General features: G+C 37.1%; 2 protein-coding genes across 3 annotated transcripts; one reads left to right on the top strand and one right to left on the bottom strand.

Moving 5' to 3' along the window:
• Positions 1–1,004: 1,004 nt before the first annotated feature.
• Positions 1,005–4,412, top strand: tubd1 (tubulin, delta 1). 2 transcript variants are annotated; one of them, XM_057351295.1, is made up of 9 exons: positions 1,005–1,188; positions 1,360–1,489; positions 1,575–1,722; positions 1,792–2,008; positions 2,147–2,378; positions 2,467–2,631; positions 2,724–2,864; positions 3,509–3,692; positions 3,767–4,412. In XM_057351295.1, exons 3-9 carry the CDS (start codon positions 1,604–1,606, stop codon positions 3,867–3,869), a joined length of 1,161 nt encoding a protein of 386 aa, XP_057207278.1. In that variant the 5' UTR covers positions 1,005–1,188; positions 1,360–1,489; positions 1,575–1,603; the 3' UTR covers positions 3,870–4,412. The 2 variants fall into 2 exon arrangements, with proteins under 2 accessions (XP_057207278.1, XP_057207276.1); XM_057351293.1 differs by having other exon boundaries at positions 1,005–1,489; positions 3,767–4,411.
• A 934-nt stretch (positions 4,413–5,346) lies between these two features.
• On the bottom strand, positions 5,347–18,954 carry vmp1 (vacuole membrane protein 1). The gene is made up of 12 exons (XM_057351905.1): positions 18,883–18,954; positions 17,938–18,045; positions 17,257–17,389; positions 17,001–17,091; positions 16,773–16,883; positions 12,432–12,599; positions 11,309–11,440; positions 9,972–10,052; positions 9,728–9,844; positions 9,225–9,286; positions 6,899–7,001; positions 5,347–6,817 (listed from the first exon to the last, which is right to left on the bottom strand). The coding sequence occupies exons 2-12, from the start codon at positions 18,014–18,016 to the stop codon at positions 6,674–6,676; spliced, it is 1,221 nt and encodes a 406-aa protein (XP_057207888.1). The 5' UTR covers positions 18,017–18,045; positions 18,883–18,954; the 3' UTR covers positions 5,347–6,673.
• Positions 18,955–19,018: the final 64 nt, after the last annotated feature.

The following is a 19,018-nucleotide window of genomic DNA, read 5'->3' as shown; positions in this document are numbered from 1 at the left end:
ATCAATTTTGTAAATGTAAAAATATAGGAATAAAGAATAACAATTAAAACGATAATTGAATATACACACACTATATTCATATTAAATTAAATATTATTATAGGCTACTGCATTGTTATTGTATATTTAATTAATTATATTACTCATGTGATAAATAATAACTCTACAATAGACGTTTCAGCGGCAACAACAAAAACAAACGTCATGTGGCCCAAACTTCGGTAGACCTCCCCAAAGAATCAATAACTGTTGAGTTGTTTTAATTTATATTAATATACAGTCAAATGTTCATATAAATAAATATGAAAATAAATTATAATAACCAAACACAGACCGGAAGTTAACTTTGGGCCAGGCGACGATCTTTTTTGAAACCTGTAAAAGAAACAAAATTGGTACCTGCGCGTTCTAAGCTGCATGAAAATTATTTTTACCCCAAAATAAAATAAATTTAGTTAAAAAATACATCATGCAATGCGATATTATTTTCATAACAATAACATTTTAATTCTGGGCTAAAATGTGAAATTGAGATTCACCTAGTCTAATTCATAAATGGAACGTTACACTGCAACCACCCAAAAATTACAATGCATTGTAAACCCAATTACTTTGCTTTTTCTGCTGATGTAAAATCCCTATTTTCTTTTTTAAATACATGTCTAAACCTCTGAATGCTAAAGCTATGAAAACTTTTAAGATTCTTGGAAATATCATTTAAAAACTGTGACTTTATAACATAGTTTGATTATGATTGTTATGAGCCCCTCTCTTCTTTTTCGTTATTATTTTCTTATTTCTTTTCTTTGTATTATAACATTATCACTTCAATAACTTTGTTACTATATTTTTCCTCTGTTTGTATTAATGCATAATATTTACTGTTACTTGCAATAATTACAATAAAAAATAAAAAACACCCAAAAATTGTGTCGGTGCTCCATCTGCTGGTTGTTAAATGTTTGTTATTCGAGCTCCCATCCGCCATCCCATCATGCATCTGTTCCGCCGGTTACAAACATTACCCGCCTTCAGCGCTACAGAGTGTTTTACTTTTAATGAATGTGTTGGGGGTCGATAACGTGAAAAAAATATATTTCAAAATGAAATAACGCTGTTTGGGTCGGTGGGTTGTTATGGCTCTCTAAACAGTACAGTGACATCCACTGACATTGTTACGCTACTTGAGGTAACGTTATACGTTGCTATAGCTACACTGCATTACCTATAGTTGCGTTGCGTTTATCCGTTTGTATTGCTGTCACGACAATGTGGTTTCTAAAGCCGTGTAGTACGTTTCACGTGTCGATTGTTTAACGTGAACAGAGGAAGTGTCGATATGTCAATTGTAACCTTACAGGTGGGTCAGTGTGGGAATCAGATAGGACATGAGTTGTTTAGTTCTGTAAGCGATGATTGTAATGGACCGAACAGAAAGAAGTACAGTGAGTGCAGCAATGAGAGATTCTTCTATGAGAGCCCAACAGGAGGTATCTAGGATCAATGTGTTTAATACCTCTAAAATATTTGTATTTGCATAATAAGTTTGACCGTTCATATATTTATGTTCTTCAGAACTGGTGGCTCGTTCAGTGCTTGTTGACATGGAGCCCAAGGTTATTGCTCAAACAATAGCCAAAGCCTGTAAATCTGGAAGATGGAGGTATGGAGACAAAGCCCATTTCTCCCAAAAGCAGGGATCTGGAAACAACTGGGCTAACGGGTGAGCAGGTCTTAGTTTTAGATTTGTTGTGTAATGTTGGACATGTGAGTTTATTCCACCTCTTTGAAGATTCTGCGTACATGGGCCACGTCACATAGAGGTTGTCGAGGAGCTGGTACGGAAAGAGATGGAACGATGTGATCGGCTTGCGGGAATTTTCACCATGATGAGTGTAGCGGGTGGCACCGGTTCTGGTGTGGGTACCTACATTACTCAGTGTTTGAGGGATATGTACCCACAATCCTTCATCTTCAATCAGCTAACATGGCCGTATGGAGCTGGTGAGGTAAGGACCTGAAGATCATAAGCGAATCATGTGTGTATCAGCGGCTGATGATCTCAAAATGGCCAAATATTAAAAAAGATGATGTTCAATGACTTTTTGCTCAAATAATTATTCTCATCATGCTTTGTTGTTTTACAGGTGACCGTGCAAAACTACAACTCCGTGCTCACCCTGTCCCATCTCTACCAGCTCTCCGATGCTATTCTGGTTCACGAGAACGACACGGTACACAAAATCTGCAGCCGGCTGATGAACATCAAACACATCTCGATTAATGACGTTAATAAGGTGATCGCTCACCAGCTAGGAAGCGTACTTCAGCCCGCGTACACGGCTGATTCATCCGGCCATTACTGCAGAAACCCTATAGGTATGAATGAGTCACATCCCATTTTCTTTAATCGTTCAGAGAGGGCAAGAATTGCACCCGTTTAACAGTGCTTGTCTGCTGCTTACAGGGGAGTTACTGAGTTCCGTCGTGTGTCACCCTGAGTACAAACTGCTAAGCCTGTGTAACATTCCTCAGATGTCGAGCACCTCTTTGGCCTACAGTGCATTTAACTGGCCCGGCCTTCTCAAACACTTACGTCAAATGCTCATCGCCAGTGCCAGGATGGAGGAAGGTGAGTGCTGTGATGTCATATGTCAATGTAATGTTAGTATGGGTCTCTTCTTGTGGCAAGAGCACTTCATGTAGCCTGACTGTTTCTTACAGGAATCGATTGGACAGTAAGTGTGCCGTCAGCAGTCGCATCTGGAGGAGAGAGCGGAACAAATAGCAGACAGAAATGTTTCAACGTGTCGATTGCAAATCTCCTCATACTGAGGGGGAAAGATGTCTCTACTGCACAGACAGGCAAGTTACTCTCCAATATATGTTATGCAAGATAGAATATAGTCATTTGGTTATTTTAGCACAATAACCTCTTGACAGGGTTATCAGGAAGCGATCTTGGAGTTTTCCTGCACCTCGGTTGGTAGCGAGTTATGTTATTAAAGTGATAGTTCACCCAAAAATGAAAATCCTGCCATCGTTTACTCATCCACTCGTCATTTCAAACCTGTATGTCTTTATTTCTTCCGCAGAACACAAAAGAAGGTATTTAGAAGAATGTTGTTGTTAACCAGCACCCATTGACTTGCATTGGTTTTGTGTCCATACAATATAAGTGAATGGGGGCCAGTGCTGTTCAGTTACCAACCTTCTTCAAAATATCTTCTATTGTGTTCTGTGGAAAAAGTAATACAGGTTTGAAATGACAAGAAGGTGAGTAAATGACGAAAGAATTTTCCTTTTTGGGTCTATCACTTTAACAGTATAGTTATAGGTGTAAAAAATACAAATTGAAAAAAGATTATGCATTGATGTAATGTCTAATCTACCTGTATATTACCCCACTTTACTGCTACTTGTTACTATTTCTACCTAAATGAGTTGTTTTTAGGCGAAAAAATACAAGCTTTGAATAAGAAACTCACAAACCGTTGATTTACCAACAGATGGGTTTAAGGATGCTGGATTATATGTGCCATGGTTTACAACAGAAAACAGTTTTAGCACATGGAATTCCCCTGTGCCTTTCAATGGATATGAAAAATCTGCCACTTTGGTCAGTAACAGCCAGTCACTTTTGAAACCGCTGGACAATATAGTCAGGAAAGCTTGGGACATGTTTGCATCAAGGTGAGAAATACAGTAAATATAAACGTCAGTGTTTGGAATGTGCTTTAGGTTAAGAATGTTTTTTTTATCTGTAGGGCTTATCTTCACCAATACACAAAGTTTGGAATCTCAGAGGAGGATTTTCTCGACAGCTTCACTGCACTAGAACAGATCATCTCCAGCTACACACATCTTTGAAAGTGATATAAGCATCACATCCTTGTGACGGTGCAGATTTCAGGAAAAGATGGGTGTCATGTCATCGTATCTTACTGGTCCCTGGATAAATGTAATATATGTTGAAAAATGGACTTAACATAATATTTGTGTTGTTTAAAACTACCAAAAATTTGGATTTAGAAAATATTCATACAGTTTTTTTATGCCTAATAAAAAATTATATAGAAATAATGGGAATGACACATTTTTTTTCTGGTGTTTACATTCTGCTTGTGATCCAGTTGTTTTTAAGCCAGATATACACATTCATTAATTTTACCTGCTGCTTACATATCTGCATTATTAATTGTATATACTGTGCTTACTAATTTTAACAATGTTTATGAGTGTTACGATCATACATAACTCAATTCAAAGACTGAGGCTAACTGAAACATCTGAAGAACCGGACCCAGTATCATACATCATAGGTTTTCAAACTGCGGTCCAGGGGCCTCCAGAAAGTTACTCTGGAAGAAAAAATAAAGCAAGAATTATGAAAGTCTACCGTTTCATTTCTAAATATTTATCTGCTTTTTGCTACATGCATAGTTTCCAGAATAGTTTATACTGGTATCGTCTCGCTATTGTCCCTTTTTTCGGACTCAAAGTAACAGTGAAGGTGAAGGTTTGGGGTACTTGGCATCATAAAGTTTGAAAACCCCTGTCATGCATAATGTATCTTACAAATCAGATGCATTTAGCAAATATGTGTGAAGTTTTAGATATGACAAAAATAACTGGTATTGTACGAAGACTGGCAAAATGATCTAGTCAGTGAATAAATAATACCTAAAATAATTATTTTGGGAGGCGTATGATTATTCCATCAGAAAAATGTAAATAGTTACATTTTAAAAACAGCCCAATTAAGAAAATAGGTCACTTTGAGAATATGGACCAATTCTCACCATTTACTAACTATTAACTACGACTTTTGCCACAATAAACTCCTAATTACTGCTTATAAGTTAGTTTTTAGGTTTAGTTATTAGGTAGGATTAAAGGATGTAGAATAGGGCAATGCAGAATAAGGCATTAATATGTGCTTTCTACATATTAACATACAACCAATATGCATGTTAATAAGCAAGTAGTTAATGATGAATTTGTGTACCCTAATATAAAGTGTAACCAGAAAATACTAATTGAGGACGGTTTGATTATATTCAAAATACACTTTCACTGTATAAATGTAGTTTATATAAAAGTATGTTTTGAAGAAGAAAACTGCTAGATATAAGATAATAGGTTCATCATGCTTTGGCCATACTCCATAAAGCATGCATAGCAGTGAAGTCAAATACTTGAAACACAAAGTACATTAAAATAAAGAATGGCTATCTTCCAACAATTAAAAAAAAAAGATTTAAATATCCCAACAAATGAACCAAACGTCGGTACAAAGAACCATTTGAACCAAGACTAAAGAAGAGCTCTGGAAACAAATTAGAGATTGTTTATAACTTTATTCAGTTCAACATTTTCGTTTGTATTTACATTTGCTCTGGGAACAAACAAATGTACACTTTCATCTCTGGCACAAAATGTATACCTGACAAATTCAAGGAGGTGTATTAGCCCATAATTTCAGTCAGCCTATTAGACTGCTGTTGCCATGTGACTGACAGCCAACACCAGTCTGATAAGCTACCTGACAGAATGGGAGACATTGAAATGAGGATGGCACAGAAGAAACAGAGGTGCCACTTCGGAAACCAGTGGCTCATATCATACAGATCATAAATTTGTTTAATTTAGATAAATTTGCAAATGCCAAGTCACTGCATGAAGGTTACAGAACATTATCTTTACAATAAAATGGATTACAGTATAATCATACAGCATGAGAAATCATGTGTCCAAATCACCAATTTTTGTAGCATTATTCAGCTTTAAGTTTTGATTTGTTACCTTTTACGTACCTTCATTCTGGATGGTTTTCATTCAACCTCCATTGTTCCTTGGTCCAAAGCCACAGAACTAAATATTCATAATGTCCTTTTTAAACAACTCAAAGTAAAAGCAAAAATAACACTGCAGATGTATTAATCAATTTAATGTCAAACAGAAGTTAAGCAACAATAGTTCTAAGAGAAATTAAGAGTTACAGCCCAAAGTAAGAAAAAGTATGAATCAATTAATGGATTTAGATCAAATGTCAAAAGTTGAAATGCGCTAAAACTGCAAGATCAGTTATTCATTTTCCTCGGGGTAAAAGTTACATCCACTAGTTGCAACATTTTAGTTTAAGTTCATCAGCAGAATAAACAACATGTGCACATAGCCGAAACAAGTATTATTTACAAGATGTGCAAACTATTAGAAACCATGAGTTGATATTGCTATCCTCTTAGAACAGTTAAAGAAATACAAAATGACATCATATTGATTAAAAAAACACTATCCCTGAAAAGTCCAATCACAAAACCGACTCTGCCCATCCACACCTGTACGTTAGAAATTAAATCAATCAATCTATTGATTAAGAACTGTATTCACTTCAATGGAAGCATGACCTCCGATGTTGCATAAGACGTTGCAACAAATATGACTCCACACAGCCCGTTTAGCTAGACCGCCTTGTTTCTGTAAAGACGAAATTCTCTAACGTTAAATCTGATTTTAAATAGCGAGCACGCTACAGACAAATGAAAAAACATCACGGAACTAAAATGGAACTTAAGAAACATACAGAAGCACGCACATAACTTAGTGCCCATTTAGCTTGAATATTGTGTACGTTCCGAAATGAAAGCATGAGATGTTTTTGCGTGAGTCCGTCATTTCGTTTTCTCCTCAGAGTACTTCTTCTGCTGGAGGCGCTTGGCATAGCTCTGTGCCATGGAATTAATGATGGACAAAATAAAATAGAACACCATGACAAGCACCACTTTCTCAAAGACCCACGAAAGCCAGCTTTCACCCTGCACAGAGAAAACACACGGATTCGGATTATAACATCAACTGCAGTAAATCTTAGAACAGTTTGATGGGTCAACGCTTACCGCTGCACTGCTATCGCCCGCTGGGTTATGAAGCTTGGCTCTCTGGGCCTCCAAGTACTCCCTAAAAGGTTTCTGAAGAGATGCTCCAACTCCAGGTATAGCACTGTTCAGACCAAAGACAAGTTACATTTATGTGATTAGCAAAGACTTACCGCTTGGCCTCTCAAAGCACACAATAGCTCTCTCCAAGTGAACATTCCAGCAAAGGTGCTACAATAGACTGAAGCACGAGCTCCCTGAAACCTCCCTTATATAACTGAGGCTTCTGTAGGAACTGGTGTAAACCAATTAATAAGGAAGTGACTCAATATTGTGTCATCACTGCAATGTAGGAAGAACCGCCCAGATTCGGGTGGGTGTGAATGTCAGTAAAGCAGAATCATCGTGTAGCATGAATGATGAGATTTTGGCACCGTGCTTCTTTGGAGTTCAAGGGGCAATTATCATATCTAATTTTGAAAGAAACAACGATGGAAAATCTGAACATTACCACTCTTTGTGTGCGTTACATGACGACGGATGAGAACTCATTTCACTAACCCACAAAGGGAACACCAACCAACTGGTGAACATGAACCTCAGGTTTGAGTAACATATAAAAGCATGTGATTGAAAATCCTGAAGTGCATTGATGCATCTCATTCAATGATGAAGAGTTTCACTATTTCTCTTGAGTGGTGTTCAAAATTCCAAGATGGAGACCACATCTCTAGTTTTGAGTCACTCAAACCATCTAAACTGTCTGCAACCTCCACCAGACAGACAGACATCACCATAAATGGTGAGGGTTTCTAGGCTTACTAATAGGTGGACTTAGCATGTGGTACAGATACAGAAATTTAGTAACACTTCACAATACGGTTGTATTTGTTAACATTAGTTAATGTATTAGCTAACATGAACTAACAATTAATAATACTAATACAGCATTTCATACAGTTAATTTCAGCATTTACGAATACATTTTCAAAATCAAACATTGTGTCTGTTAACATTAGTTAATGTACCATGAACTAACATTAATAATTGTATTGACATTAACAAAGATTAATAAATGCTGTAACTTCTAAAATTTGTCATGAAAAGCCACAATTACAATTTTTTTACTGTACTAAAAAACAGGCTTTAATTCTTGGGCTTCAAATACCGTATAAAAGATTTCTTTTGTTTTTCATTTTTGGGGTGAAATATGACCTTAACTTAATTTTTATGAGTTTCAGCCATTGACCTACAGCAGTATAAAGGAACAGAAGCTATAGATGATTCAGACTAAACAATGACAAGAATGTCTGTGAAGCTGCATACAAGCATTGAAAGGAGCTTCCCACAGTTCACCAAAGAGTTCAATGGACTCTGTTAGATCCTTTTTCAATTTCCTCTTGTGAACACATTTACACTTGCCATTAAAATGTTACATTTCATTTCACTTTTTCTTGGAATTTTTTTAAAAGGCCATTAATGCTTGCATACTAAAAATCAACATAATCTGGCAACACTTTACAATAAAGTGGTATTTGTTACATTAGTAAATACATTAACTAACATGAATTAACGATGAGAAATGTTGTTTTTTTAACATTTATTATTCTGTTTTAATAGTTAATGACAATAGAATTCTTCATGTTAGTTCATGGAGCATTAAACAAATGTAAACAGTTACAACTTTTGATTTTAAAAGTTTATTAGTAAATGCTGAAATAAACATGAACTAAGATTAATAAAAGCAGTAGAAGTATTGCATTGTAGAAGTTTTGTTATTAGTTCATGTTATTATTAGTTCATGTTAGCCAATGCATTATCTGTATTGCTCTGCGAAGGATAATTTGAGAATGAACTTTTAATATAAATGACAGAATTATATTTTATTTAAATTGTAATTAATAAAAACAAACACACACAGCCAAATCCTAACTGAGGTTGTCATAAATTCATGATTTCTGTATTTCTTTAACTGTTCTAAGAGGATAGCAATATCAACTCATGGTTTCTAAATAGTTTGCACATCTCGTAAATAATACTCGTTTCGACTATGCGCACATGTTGTTTATTCTGTTGATGAACTTAAAATGTTTGTGTATTTTGTGTAGCTTGCTTATAAAGGGATGCATTTTGTTCTGCTAAGTAATTCCTATGATCAGTAACTAAAAATGTTTGTTCTTGCTGAGTCATCACTCATTCAAGCCATCAAGATCCAGAGAGCAAAATGTCATCATAATGTGCAAAGCCACTGTTATTTCAGAAGTTATATCTGCATTTCTTATTTACACGATATAAAGTTTGTAATTGTTAACAGTCGCGTCCACCTCATGGCGGTGTAAATACTCACCCGATCAGAGAAACCATCTGCTCCACTATGTGCTTGCTGAACGTTATGATAACAAACAGTTTCTGTTGAAAAGAAAAATGGTCAGACAATGAATCAACGGCGGTTCTCTCATAGCACTGGTCTCATGCAGCAATTCTGATGTGATTTCATGTGGGGGGCCTATAATGTCTTCATTAGACAGACAATAACCCCCGAGGAGACATGTGACACCCGCTGAGATCACTGGTCATGATGTGTCAGGTTTGATCATTTGGATGAAATAAACAGCTCTACAGACATCAGATGTCCTGCTGTCTACAATCTGCTGAGTCAACACTCAAAACTGAACAAAGGAGCGAGCTTCACACAAAGGTGTGTCTTTGATGACTTCATGGCACTGGCTCAAACACAGCTGCATTTGAACATTACATCTTATGACTCGTTCGAATCATATGAGTATGCAGCAATGTATTTGATGTTCAAACTCTTACATTTCACACAAAGCAAACAGCCTATCTTTATACCTGAATGTGCATCTTAATAATGGCCTTCCCGATGAGAGTTGCACCGAAGAAGGTCCAAAAGGGAATCAGGAAATGACCACAAGTGATTCCGGCCAGGTCGAACAAGGGATTTGGGATCTGGGAAGATGAAGGATATAAATAAATAGCAGAAGATTCTCATAAGTGTCTAAAACGCTTTACATTACCTGCATTTCAACATATGTAAAGTCATTTCAACCCTAAAATCATCAAGAATTGTACTCACTGAGGCGCATGCGAGAATTCCAAAAAATCCCACTTTTTGGACCATATTTTGCACTGCTAGTTTTGCTCTTGATGCAAAATCCTGCATAAAAAAACGTACAACTTTTAGTTTAAAGAAAATTAAAAGGAGCATATCTGTTTTTTTAAGAACTAAGCAATTCTAGCATTATGGATGTGACATTTTTTGTCAAAACTTACTATAATACTATAAACTTACTTATAGATAATGTATTTATTACCAATATATTGAATGATATGTTTATATTTTACTAAACCCCTTTACTAAAGTCCAGACATCAGAAAAATATCATGCACGAGTTTTCTATTTTAAAAGAAGGAAAAATTCATGCGTTACGTATGTGACTAAAAAGGGCACATTTTTGAGAGACAACATATTTTTATTGGATTTCTTTGAATTAAAATGTGCAAACCGGAAGTGATAATACCCAATAAATGTAGAAGGAATAGCGCTTTATAGAACATAAAAAAGTTACTATATTTACATTTTATGTGCCTATTTATGAGGAATACGGACCGTTATTAATGTAACAATTCACTTACCAAGCAATGCTTTAAAACACAAAAAAATGCTTTTTAAAGACCTCACATGGGTATTTAAACCACCAAATGTTAACATATGACCTATCAGTACGGGGAAAGCCTTTGGTAACAACGTGATTTTGATCATCGTAAGGTTGACATTTGCATGGAATTGCCCAACAATTGGCAAAGAATAAACAGTCTATGTGAAATATTATTCATTGCAATTTGTTTTAATCACTGTAGAACAATTCCGAGGAGCAACACCAGTAAAACTGAAAATACATAAAGTCATAAAATAACTGTTCCAACACAATCTGAAGCAAAAGCCCAATTCAAAAATTTAAGGTGACCATTTCCTGATTCATCGCAGGACTTATACCATCATAAGACCCCCCTATTAAAAGTCTTTGTGTAAAACCCAGGCCATGTGGGGTCCACTTAGACCATGAGAGGCTGTGATTAAAGAGAAGCTCTCCTCTGAGTCACCCGCTGTTCAAAGGTTTTACTGGAAGTAAAAGGAGAGCCCTTCCAAGAAATCATGTGACCTGCATAAGTGAACCACAAAAGCGGGAGCTCATGGGAACGGGACACCTCCCACTAACAGGATCATGGGTGGGCATCAATGTCACATTTAAGTCAAGTCATGACCACCGGAAGACAAATGGTTGGAGTAAACCTCTGATGATAATCAAAGAAGCCTGCTGTCTGTAGGAATTACTACACGAACATCTAATCAAGGTGAGACATTTTGGACACATGGGTCTAATATATGTTGAGATGAAATCCAATCCAGACCTGTGAGCTTTGTGCCTGCTCCAGCATCTCCTCGAATTCCTCATAATCTTCATCGTCGGGGTCCGCACCGGACAGGCGAGCCGCTCGCGCCATGAAGTAAGGAGGCAGCTCTCCGATAGCCGTGCCCGCACCCTGCCGACAAGGTCACAACATGAGCTTAACTGAGTCAACTTAAAGCTTCGATGTTTCCTTTAAAAGTCTCCATACTTAACACATTAAGCAAAAGGATTCATTCAATAGAAGAGCAGCTTTTGGTAGATTAAAACGGGCTAGGTTTTGTATTGTATTTCAGATATTTGAATTTGTATGATAAAAAGACGTTAAGAGGACTTAAACGTCACAGATGACCCTTGACTGATAGTCCAACATGGAGTAACTTCATTTTGGCAGTTTAAAAAACGCAAACTTCAATTAAATAGAGAACCTGCGTGATTTGCAGCGTCATGGGAAACTAAAGTACACTAGAACATCTTGAATTTTTTTAAGCCAAAGTGTGTGACATCATATCCTATTGCCTACATTCACTGTGGGGTCAAATATGCTTTTGTATTTTTAACTCTTGGTAAGTGCGACTATTTAATACATTCTTGAAAAAACTATTGCACTCGGCAAGTTCTTGGGCTCTATATTAAAGTCTTTAGTACAGGTCTGTTGAATGCCATTACAGATATTTTTTTCTGCAGACTTGAGTTCCAACCTTCAACTCAATAGCTTGATTTGCACATTAGATGTGTTCATTTAAAGGGATAGTTCACCCAGAAATGAAAATTCTGTCATCATTTACTCACCCTCTTGTCATTTCAAACCTGTATGACTTTCTTTCTTCCGCAGAACACAAAAGAAGATATTTTGAAGAATGTTGGTAACCAAACAACATTGACACCCATTGACTTCCACTGTTTGGACGCAAACCCAATGCAAGTGAATGGGTGCCAGTTAACAACATTCTTCAAAATATCATCTTTTGTGTTCTGCGGAAGAAAGAAAGTCATACAGGTTTGAAATGACATTAGGGTGAGCAAATGATGACAGAATTTTCCTTTCCGGTGAACTATCACTTTAAAGTTAGTAAGGTATACAGGACATGATATCTCCAGTAGAATGTGCTGTGACAAACACGTACCCACATGCAGGCCTCCAGGCGAACCTTCGACATGATGGTCCACAGTGTGATGCTCTCCTGTAGGGCCTCATCCTCTGGACACGCTATCTGAGCTGGGTACGGAGGCTCAGGGAAGTTCACGGAACCGCATTCATACGCAGCCAGAGTGACGGAAGCTATGTGTGGACCCTGGAGAAAAATGAGTTGGTAAGTCTTCTTGACATGCCACTACTTGCATTTATGTTTACGGATGCAAAAAACAAAGCACAACACAGACCGTCCACTGTTTCAGTGCCATAGTTTCCTATTTATTTAGAGTATTCGTTTACACTAGAGAAAATATCAAAGTTATCAAAAAGTACAATTCCTCTATGGAGAAAATTTCTGGAACTCAACTATTGTGTTCTGTTCTTCCCTTTTGTGAACATCACATGATGCCGCTGCGTGCTTTTCTCAGACCAGTTCCTCATGAACAAACCATTTTATGGAAAGAATGTTTTTCAATGCATGTAAATGTACTGGTGCAAAGCAAAACGCTCGTGACCTCAATGAAACGCAATGGAAAACCACAACACCTACTAAATGACAATTCAATTGCTAAGTGAAAGCATTTTTACATTACATTTAAGCATTTGGCAGACGCTTTTAACCAAAGCGACTTACATTGCATTGTATTATACATTTGTTTCTGATTATGTGCAATCCCCTGGGATCGAACCCTTGACCTTGGCATTGCTAGTGCCATACTCTAACCACTAAGCCACAGGAAAGCATGCAGTCGTGTCACTGATGTCATTCTTTCCCAGGGTCGCTCAACGTGTGAGAGAATCTATGTGGGAGAGTGGTCAATATGCCATGTCTAACATTTTTAACCTCTGATTAACCTTCCTTAACCAGACGAGGCTAGAATGACTCGGATGGTAACATTTAGTGGCCGGCTCCAGTCAAAACAACCTTAATCAAACAGGAAATACTGTTCATAATGATACAACATCTGGGGAAAGACTTTCATTTTGAAACTGTGAAATAGATTTCAGAATAGAAGTTTTCCAGACCTTTTCTCTCACAATTTTCTTAGCTACTACATTTCTACATTTTAATGGTAAGATAAGGTTACTCATGGAAATAATAGATACTCTGCTGACTGTCGGGATCTTTATAGTCTGATGTCAGCCATTACACGTTAGTCATGCTCAGAGAAATGATCTCATGATGGTGTCACCGCAAACACTAGCATAGCCTGCTACATCAACCATTTTATTTGGTAACCCGCTGCAATTGATTGTATTTCTCTTTCCCAGGCACTGAAACATGACACAGCCAAGTTGCTTACTTCCCAAATGAGCACTCATTGCTTTAAAGGGGTCATATGGCGCGAATACGTGTTTTTCTGTGTCACGTAAAATTGCAAAAATTCAAGTGTTGAAACAAAAGATGCATTCTATCTAAAAGCGAATGCTCACCCAGACCTGCCTGAAACGCCTCGTGTAGCCACACCCCTACAAATCTACGTCAGTTGGTGGTATGATTTGACTAAGATCGCCCAAATGTATACGCAAGTAAGGTGGGCGTACCTGTCAGCACAATTGCTTTGGATCACGATGTTTCAAATATGGTAAGAGGCGTTACATTTCAGTCACACGCTTGCAGTATTCGACCAATCACTACGCACTGATTAACTGGCCAATCATAGCACACCTCGCTTTTCAGAGCGATGAGCTTCGTAAAAAATCTGCGTGTTTCAGAGAGGCGAGCAAAGAGGAGATACAAACAAGCACGATATGTGGAAAATACAGCGTTTTTGAACCTTAAATCGTGTATACACATTACATTACATGTGCATTACATTGCATAGCAGTGTCATATGACCCCTTTAAGATGACCCTCTTTAAATTGCGTTTATGCATAACTAAAGCATATGAATTTAGATTTTCTCTTGTTTTTTTGTAGCAGATTGTTGCTTTATAGGACAGCAGAGATTTCCCTAACTGATGAAACATTGTGTGCATCTGCACTTTCACATCCCGTTCTGTCACAATACTGACCATGGACCCACAATCTGAGCACAAGCAGGGTGTACATCAACGGGGTGTGACTTCACCGCAGCGGGTGGAAGTGGACACTTCTGGCCACCGTCTACCAGTTAGACTTGAGTCAGTGGAAACTGGTTAGAGGTTCTGATTACAAGATGTTCAGTGGAACAGAAGACGTTTAGAGCCGAACAGAGGCATGTGCTCACACTGTAACGCTATTAATAAACTTGTGGAACAAAGAGCACGCCCACTCTTCCCTCTTTCCCTGACTGAAGGCCCCACATGGACCTTTGACCGTTAAACTGAGGAAATACCCAACAACTGTATTTAACTGCAAACCTATTGGCTAACGTATAAAACGTATAAAACTTCCAAACATGCACATAACTTTTGCATGTTTATGTATCATAAAAGGTATCGATAACACCCATTAAACCACCGGACACGTCAAAGTGACAAAAAGTAAAGAGTTAATTACATATTAATTTCATGGTGTTCTAATAAATTCAAAGCACTACGTATTACTGTGTGTACCTTAAAATATTTAGGGGCGGTTTCCCGGACAGGGATTAGGCTAAACCAGGACTTGTCCTTAGCTAAATTAGGATATTTAAGGTGTTTTTAAAAACATAGTTTACAAACAAACATTACTGTGTGCATCTTGAGACAAAAGAAACGCACTGATATATTTTAAGATATGCAAGTGCAAGATGTTTTCGATCAAGACGGCACTAACATTCTAATTAGTCTGGGACTAGGTTTAAGCCCTGTCCGGGAAACCGCCCCTTAGAGGTTTAAAGGAATAGTTCACCCAAAAATAACAATTGTGTCATCCTTTACTCACCCTCGAGTTCCAAATCTGTATAAATGTCTTTGTTCTGCAAAACACAAAGGAAGATATTTGGAAGAATGTTTTTAACCAAACAGATCTCATTCCCCATTGACTCCCATAGTATTTATTTTCCCTACTATGGTAGTCAATGGTGGCCAAGAACTGTTTGGATACAGGCATTCACACAAATATCTTTCTATGTTCATCAGAACAAAGAAATGTATAATGATTTGAAACAACTTGAGGGTGAGTACATTAAAGGAATAGTTCACTTTAAAATAAGACCCCACTGACTTTCCATAGTAGGAATAACAATTACTAAGGAAAGTCAATGGGGGCTTATTTTGAAATGAACTACTCCTTTAAGATATAATTTTCATTTTTAGGTGAACTGTTCCTTTAAAGATCCCCTGTTGTGAAAATCGAGTTTTTTATGTTGTTTACATGTTTATGTGGTGTTTTTAATATGCTTTGAGACAAACCATGTGCAAATTTATCATTTTAAACCATTGCTGAGTATTTTCTTTACCAAACTGCCGAGTGTGATTGAGTGGAGGCGGGACTAATTTGCATATTCATGTTTTTCCGTATACTTAGTGTCACGAAACCTCCCCTTTCAGTTACATTCAACCTCACTGTCATTTTTGAAAAATGCATTTAAAATGGGCGTGAACACTGTGAGAAGAAGAGCCTTTAAAAAACGGCGAAGGTTCCGGCATGAGAGACGGGCGCTCCAATCACAAGGCAAATAATTAGGAGAAATGTCTTCTCATTGGTCAAGCAAGAAAACACAGTCTCATGAATAATAATGAGACACCGACGCGTCATCGATGTACTATAGTACATCGCCACGTCACATCCTTTGACGTTGGCCAGATGAGGATTTTAAACCCGGAAGGCAAAAATAGCGCAAAAAAGCTAGAAATAAACTAGTTTTCTCTACTGAAATACCTTACAGTTGCTAACATTGTTTTCGATGATGTGCAACACAACCAACTTTGTTTACATCTAAATAAATGTTGTTTAGTGTTTCGTGGCTCTTTAATGAAGGTGTAGAGTTACATTCAAGCATATTTAAGGCAGCAAAAATCTTTTTTACAGGAAAAAAAACTTTTAAATATGTAATTTTGATGGTCAACGATTAGTTTTAGGGGATAAAATTATCGACCACAGGGGAACTTTAAGCCATACTTAAATTGCGCTGCATTATATAAAATACAGTAAAAAAACGAATATAATGTAATATAATAACAAAATATATATTTTTTTAATTACTCAAATAGCAGAACAGCCATAAAATGTACTTTGTCACTTCAACAATGGACACTTCCACACATATGGAGCCACTGTATATCAAAATAACATATAGATATTGACAGATATATTCTTATCCAAAATACAATCACTTTATCATGGTAGCACCATAGTATTTTTTAGGGTCTGTTGTGAAGCCTGCAAATCCTAAATTTAAAATTAGCCCAATGTAAAAATTCTCACCAGATACAGAAGGAAAGTATGAAGTCCAGTACCAAGACCAACCGAAGACAAAATACCCAGGCCTACCCAGTAGGCACACCACAGGAACTTCTTTTCCAGGTGTTGTATATACTATAAACAAAAGACAAAAATATTAGTAAGTATCATTGTGTTTAACAGTAAGTTAACAGAGGTCTAGGAGAGAATGATCAGTAACATTCTAAATTTCATAAATGTACTTTGGCTCACCGTCTGATGTGCTCCCTCTATTGAGTAAGACATTGCTAAAAGTGAAAAAAGGACTAGGGTCAAAAATACCACACCTCTTCTCCTCCAAAGCCTGTAAAACACACAAACAAAAACAGTGGTATGAAAACCCTTCCCAGCACAGCTATAATCAATTCAGTGAATATTCAAACTAGGGACAGTTTATTCAAATATTGTTTTTAAGATTGGATAACACGTCATATGTTTGGAGTGATACAACAAAAGTTCAACTGCTTACTTCCACGTCCATTCTTTTAGGGTAATAAGGGTTTCTAGGAAGAAATACTGTAGTGTGATAAAGGGCCTCTTCCACAGCACTATAGAGAGACGCTCTTCTCTGTCCTGTTGTTTTCTCTCTCTCAACAATGGATCTGTGGATACCATGCAAGTTATAAACTACATATGACTTGTTGATGCTTTATTTTTGTCTTAATCCCAAAAGAGGAAGTGCAAACAAACAGTAGATGATAGCAAAAAAAACTAAAATACATAACCTTTAAAAACAACAATGATCAAAGATTCTAAAAATGTTTTGTGTATGAATTACGCTTTATACTGGGACTGCCCAAACAGGAAGTGAAAATCATGATGGTGACACAACAGCAGATCAGACTATAGCTGATCAGGGCAGGTCCGTTTAATTTTCAGATGAATATTTTATCTCTGGAACTGACCCTTGATCAGTTCAAATGAGGCTTGAACAGCTGCTGGCCAGGACACAATTGATTAGATCAGCGTTTCCCAACCCTGGTCCTCGGGGCACACCTTCCAGAATGTTTTAGATCTCTCCCTATATAAAACACCTGATTCAACTCATCAATCAGGTGTTTCATATAGGGAGAGAACTAAAACATTCTGGAAGGTGTGCCCCGAGGACCAGGGTTGGGAAACACTGGATTACATCATCATCTTAACAAACCTGTGGAACTGCCATTCTGCTTGTCTTTAGATCCCAGTCTCTTCTGTGGCTGTTCACACTCTGCTCCATTTGCAGCCATCTCCCTCAACTGTTTACAGCTTCAGACACCTGCAGCACCAAAACAAGTAAAACAAGCTTTGTGATGACAAGTAAAGCAAAAGTCAATGGCATCGTTTAAAGGAAGATTAAAGTAAAACACAGAAACACTATGATATACAATGATTTACAATGATATACAAAGTTTGCGAAGGCCAAGGAAATGTCCGAAATCTAATGCTGTTTTTTTTACCTAAAACTAGCTGTTTTTATTATTACTTTGGGAATAAACAAGAAGCTGGGTGAGAATATTGACATTTATATTTCGAAGATACAATATACAGAAAGTGACGCAAGACCCCGTAACAGAGATCACCTTACACCCATTACATACCAGTGACAGTGAAAGAGGGACATGTTGTGAATGCCAAGACCCGTTTCTGATATAACATATTAAATAATGTCATGTATTAATATTATAACATATTTAACTATTAAGAAGATAAATTTAGTTAATGGCTTTAAAAATGACTTTAACCCCCTGTACAGTATGGGCTGAAGAAGGAAAGACCTTTAAACACTCAAGCTAACCCAAATAAACCAGAACTCTAGATTGATCTAAAGGGATTACAGTATAAGGCTATTTTTACGTTTACGGAAAAGATAATGATAATTTTAAGGTAATTTTTGTTTTTCACTGAAAGATAACCTTTAAATCGAACAGTCCATGTGGGTGATGAACCGGCGAGAATTAGCGGTCTATGTTAGCTTTGAGCTCCCACTCACTGTTAACATGTGATTTGAGTGTCATCATCGAAACACAGTAACATTTATACACCGTAAAATTAAATTTCGTGTTTAGTACTAACACGGGATGTTATATTGAAGCACGAAAGGACTCTGTCATACCTGCAGACACACTTCTATCCTGACAGCAGCAACAAGAGACAGCGGCCACAGGAAATGACTCATGCTGAGCTACAAAGCGCTTTAACTATTCCAACATAAAAGTCCCATTAAAACGTCTGATATTGTAGTTTGCTGT

The sequence above is a fragment of the Triplophysa rosa genome, linkage group LG14, assembly GCF_024868665.1.
Source record: "Triplophysa rosa linkage group LG14, Trosa_1v2, whole genome shotgun sequence".
NCBI classification, from domain to species: Eukaryota; Metazoa; Chordata; class Actinopteri; order Cypriniformes; family Nemacheilidae; genus Triplophysa; species Triplophysa rosa.
This window is presented reverse-complemented; position numbering and strand designations above follow the sequence as displayed.

Bases quoted from the DNA above. Each gene is read 5' to 3' on its own strand.
- tubd1 (XM_057351293.1), top strand. From the start codon at position 1,339: ATGTCAATTGTAACCTTACAGGTGGGTCAGTGTGGGAATCAGATAGGA. The intron at 2,379-2,466 runs GTATGAATGAGT...TGCTGCTTACAG, and splicing joins TTACTGCAGAAACCCTATAG to GGGAGTTACTGAGTTCCGTC. The intron at 2,632-2,723 runs GTGAGTGCTGTG...TGTTTCTTACAG, and splicing joins CAGTGCCAGGATGGAGGAAG to GAATCGATTGGACAGTAAGT.
- vmp1 (XM_057351905.1), bottom strand. From the start codon at position 18,016: ATGGCTGCAAATGGAGCAGAGTGTGAACAGCCACAGAAGAGACTGGGA. The intron at 17,390-17,937 runs GTTTGTTAAGAT...TGGTATCCACAG, and splicing joins GCAGAATGGCAGTTCCACAG to ATCCATTGTTGAGAGAGAGA. The intron at 16,884-17,000 runs GTGAGCCAAAGT...TTTTGTTTATAG, and splicing joins TAGAGGGAGCACATCAGACG to TATATACAACACCTGGAAAA.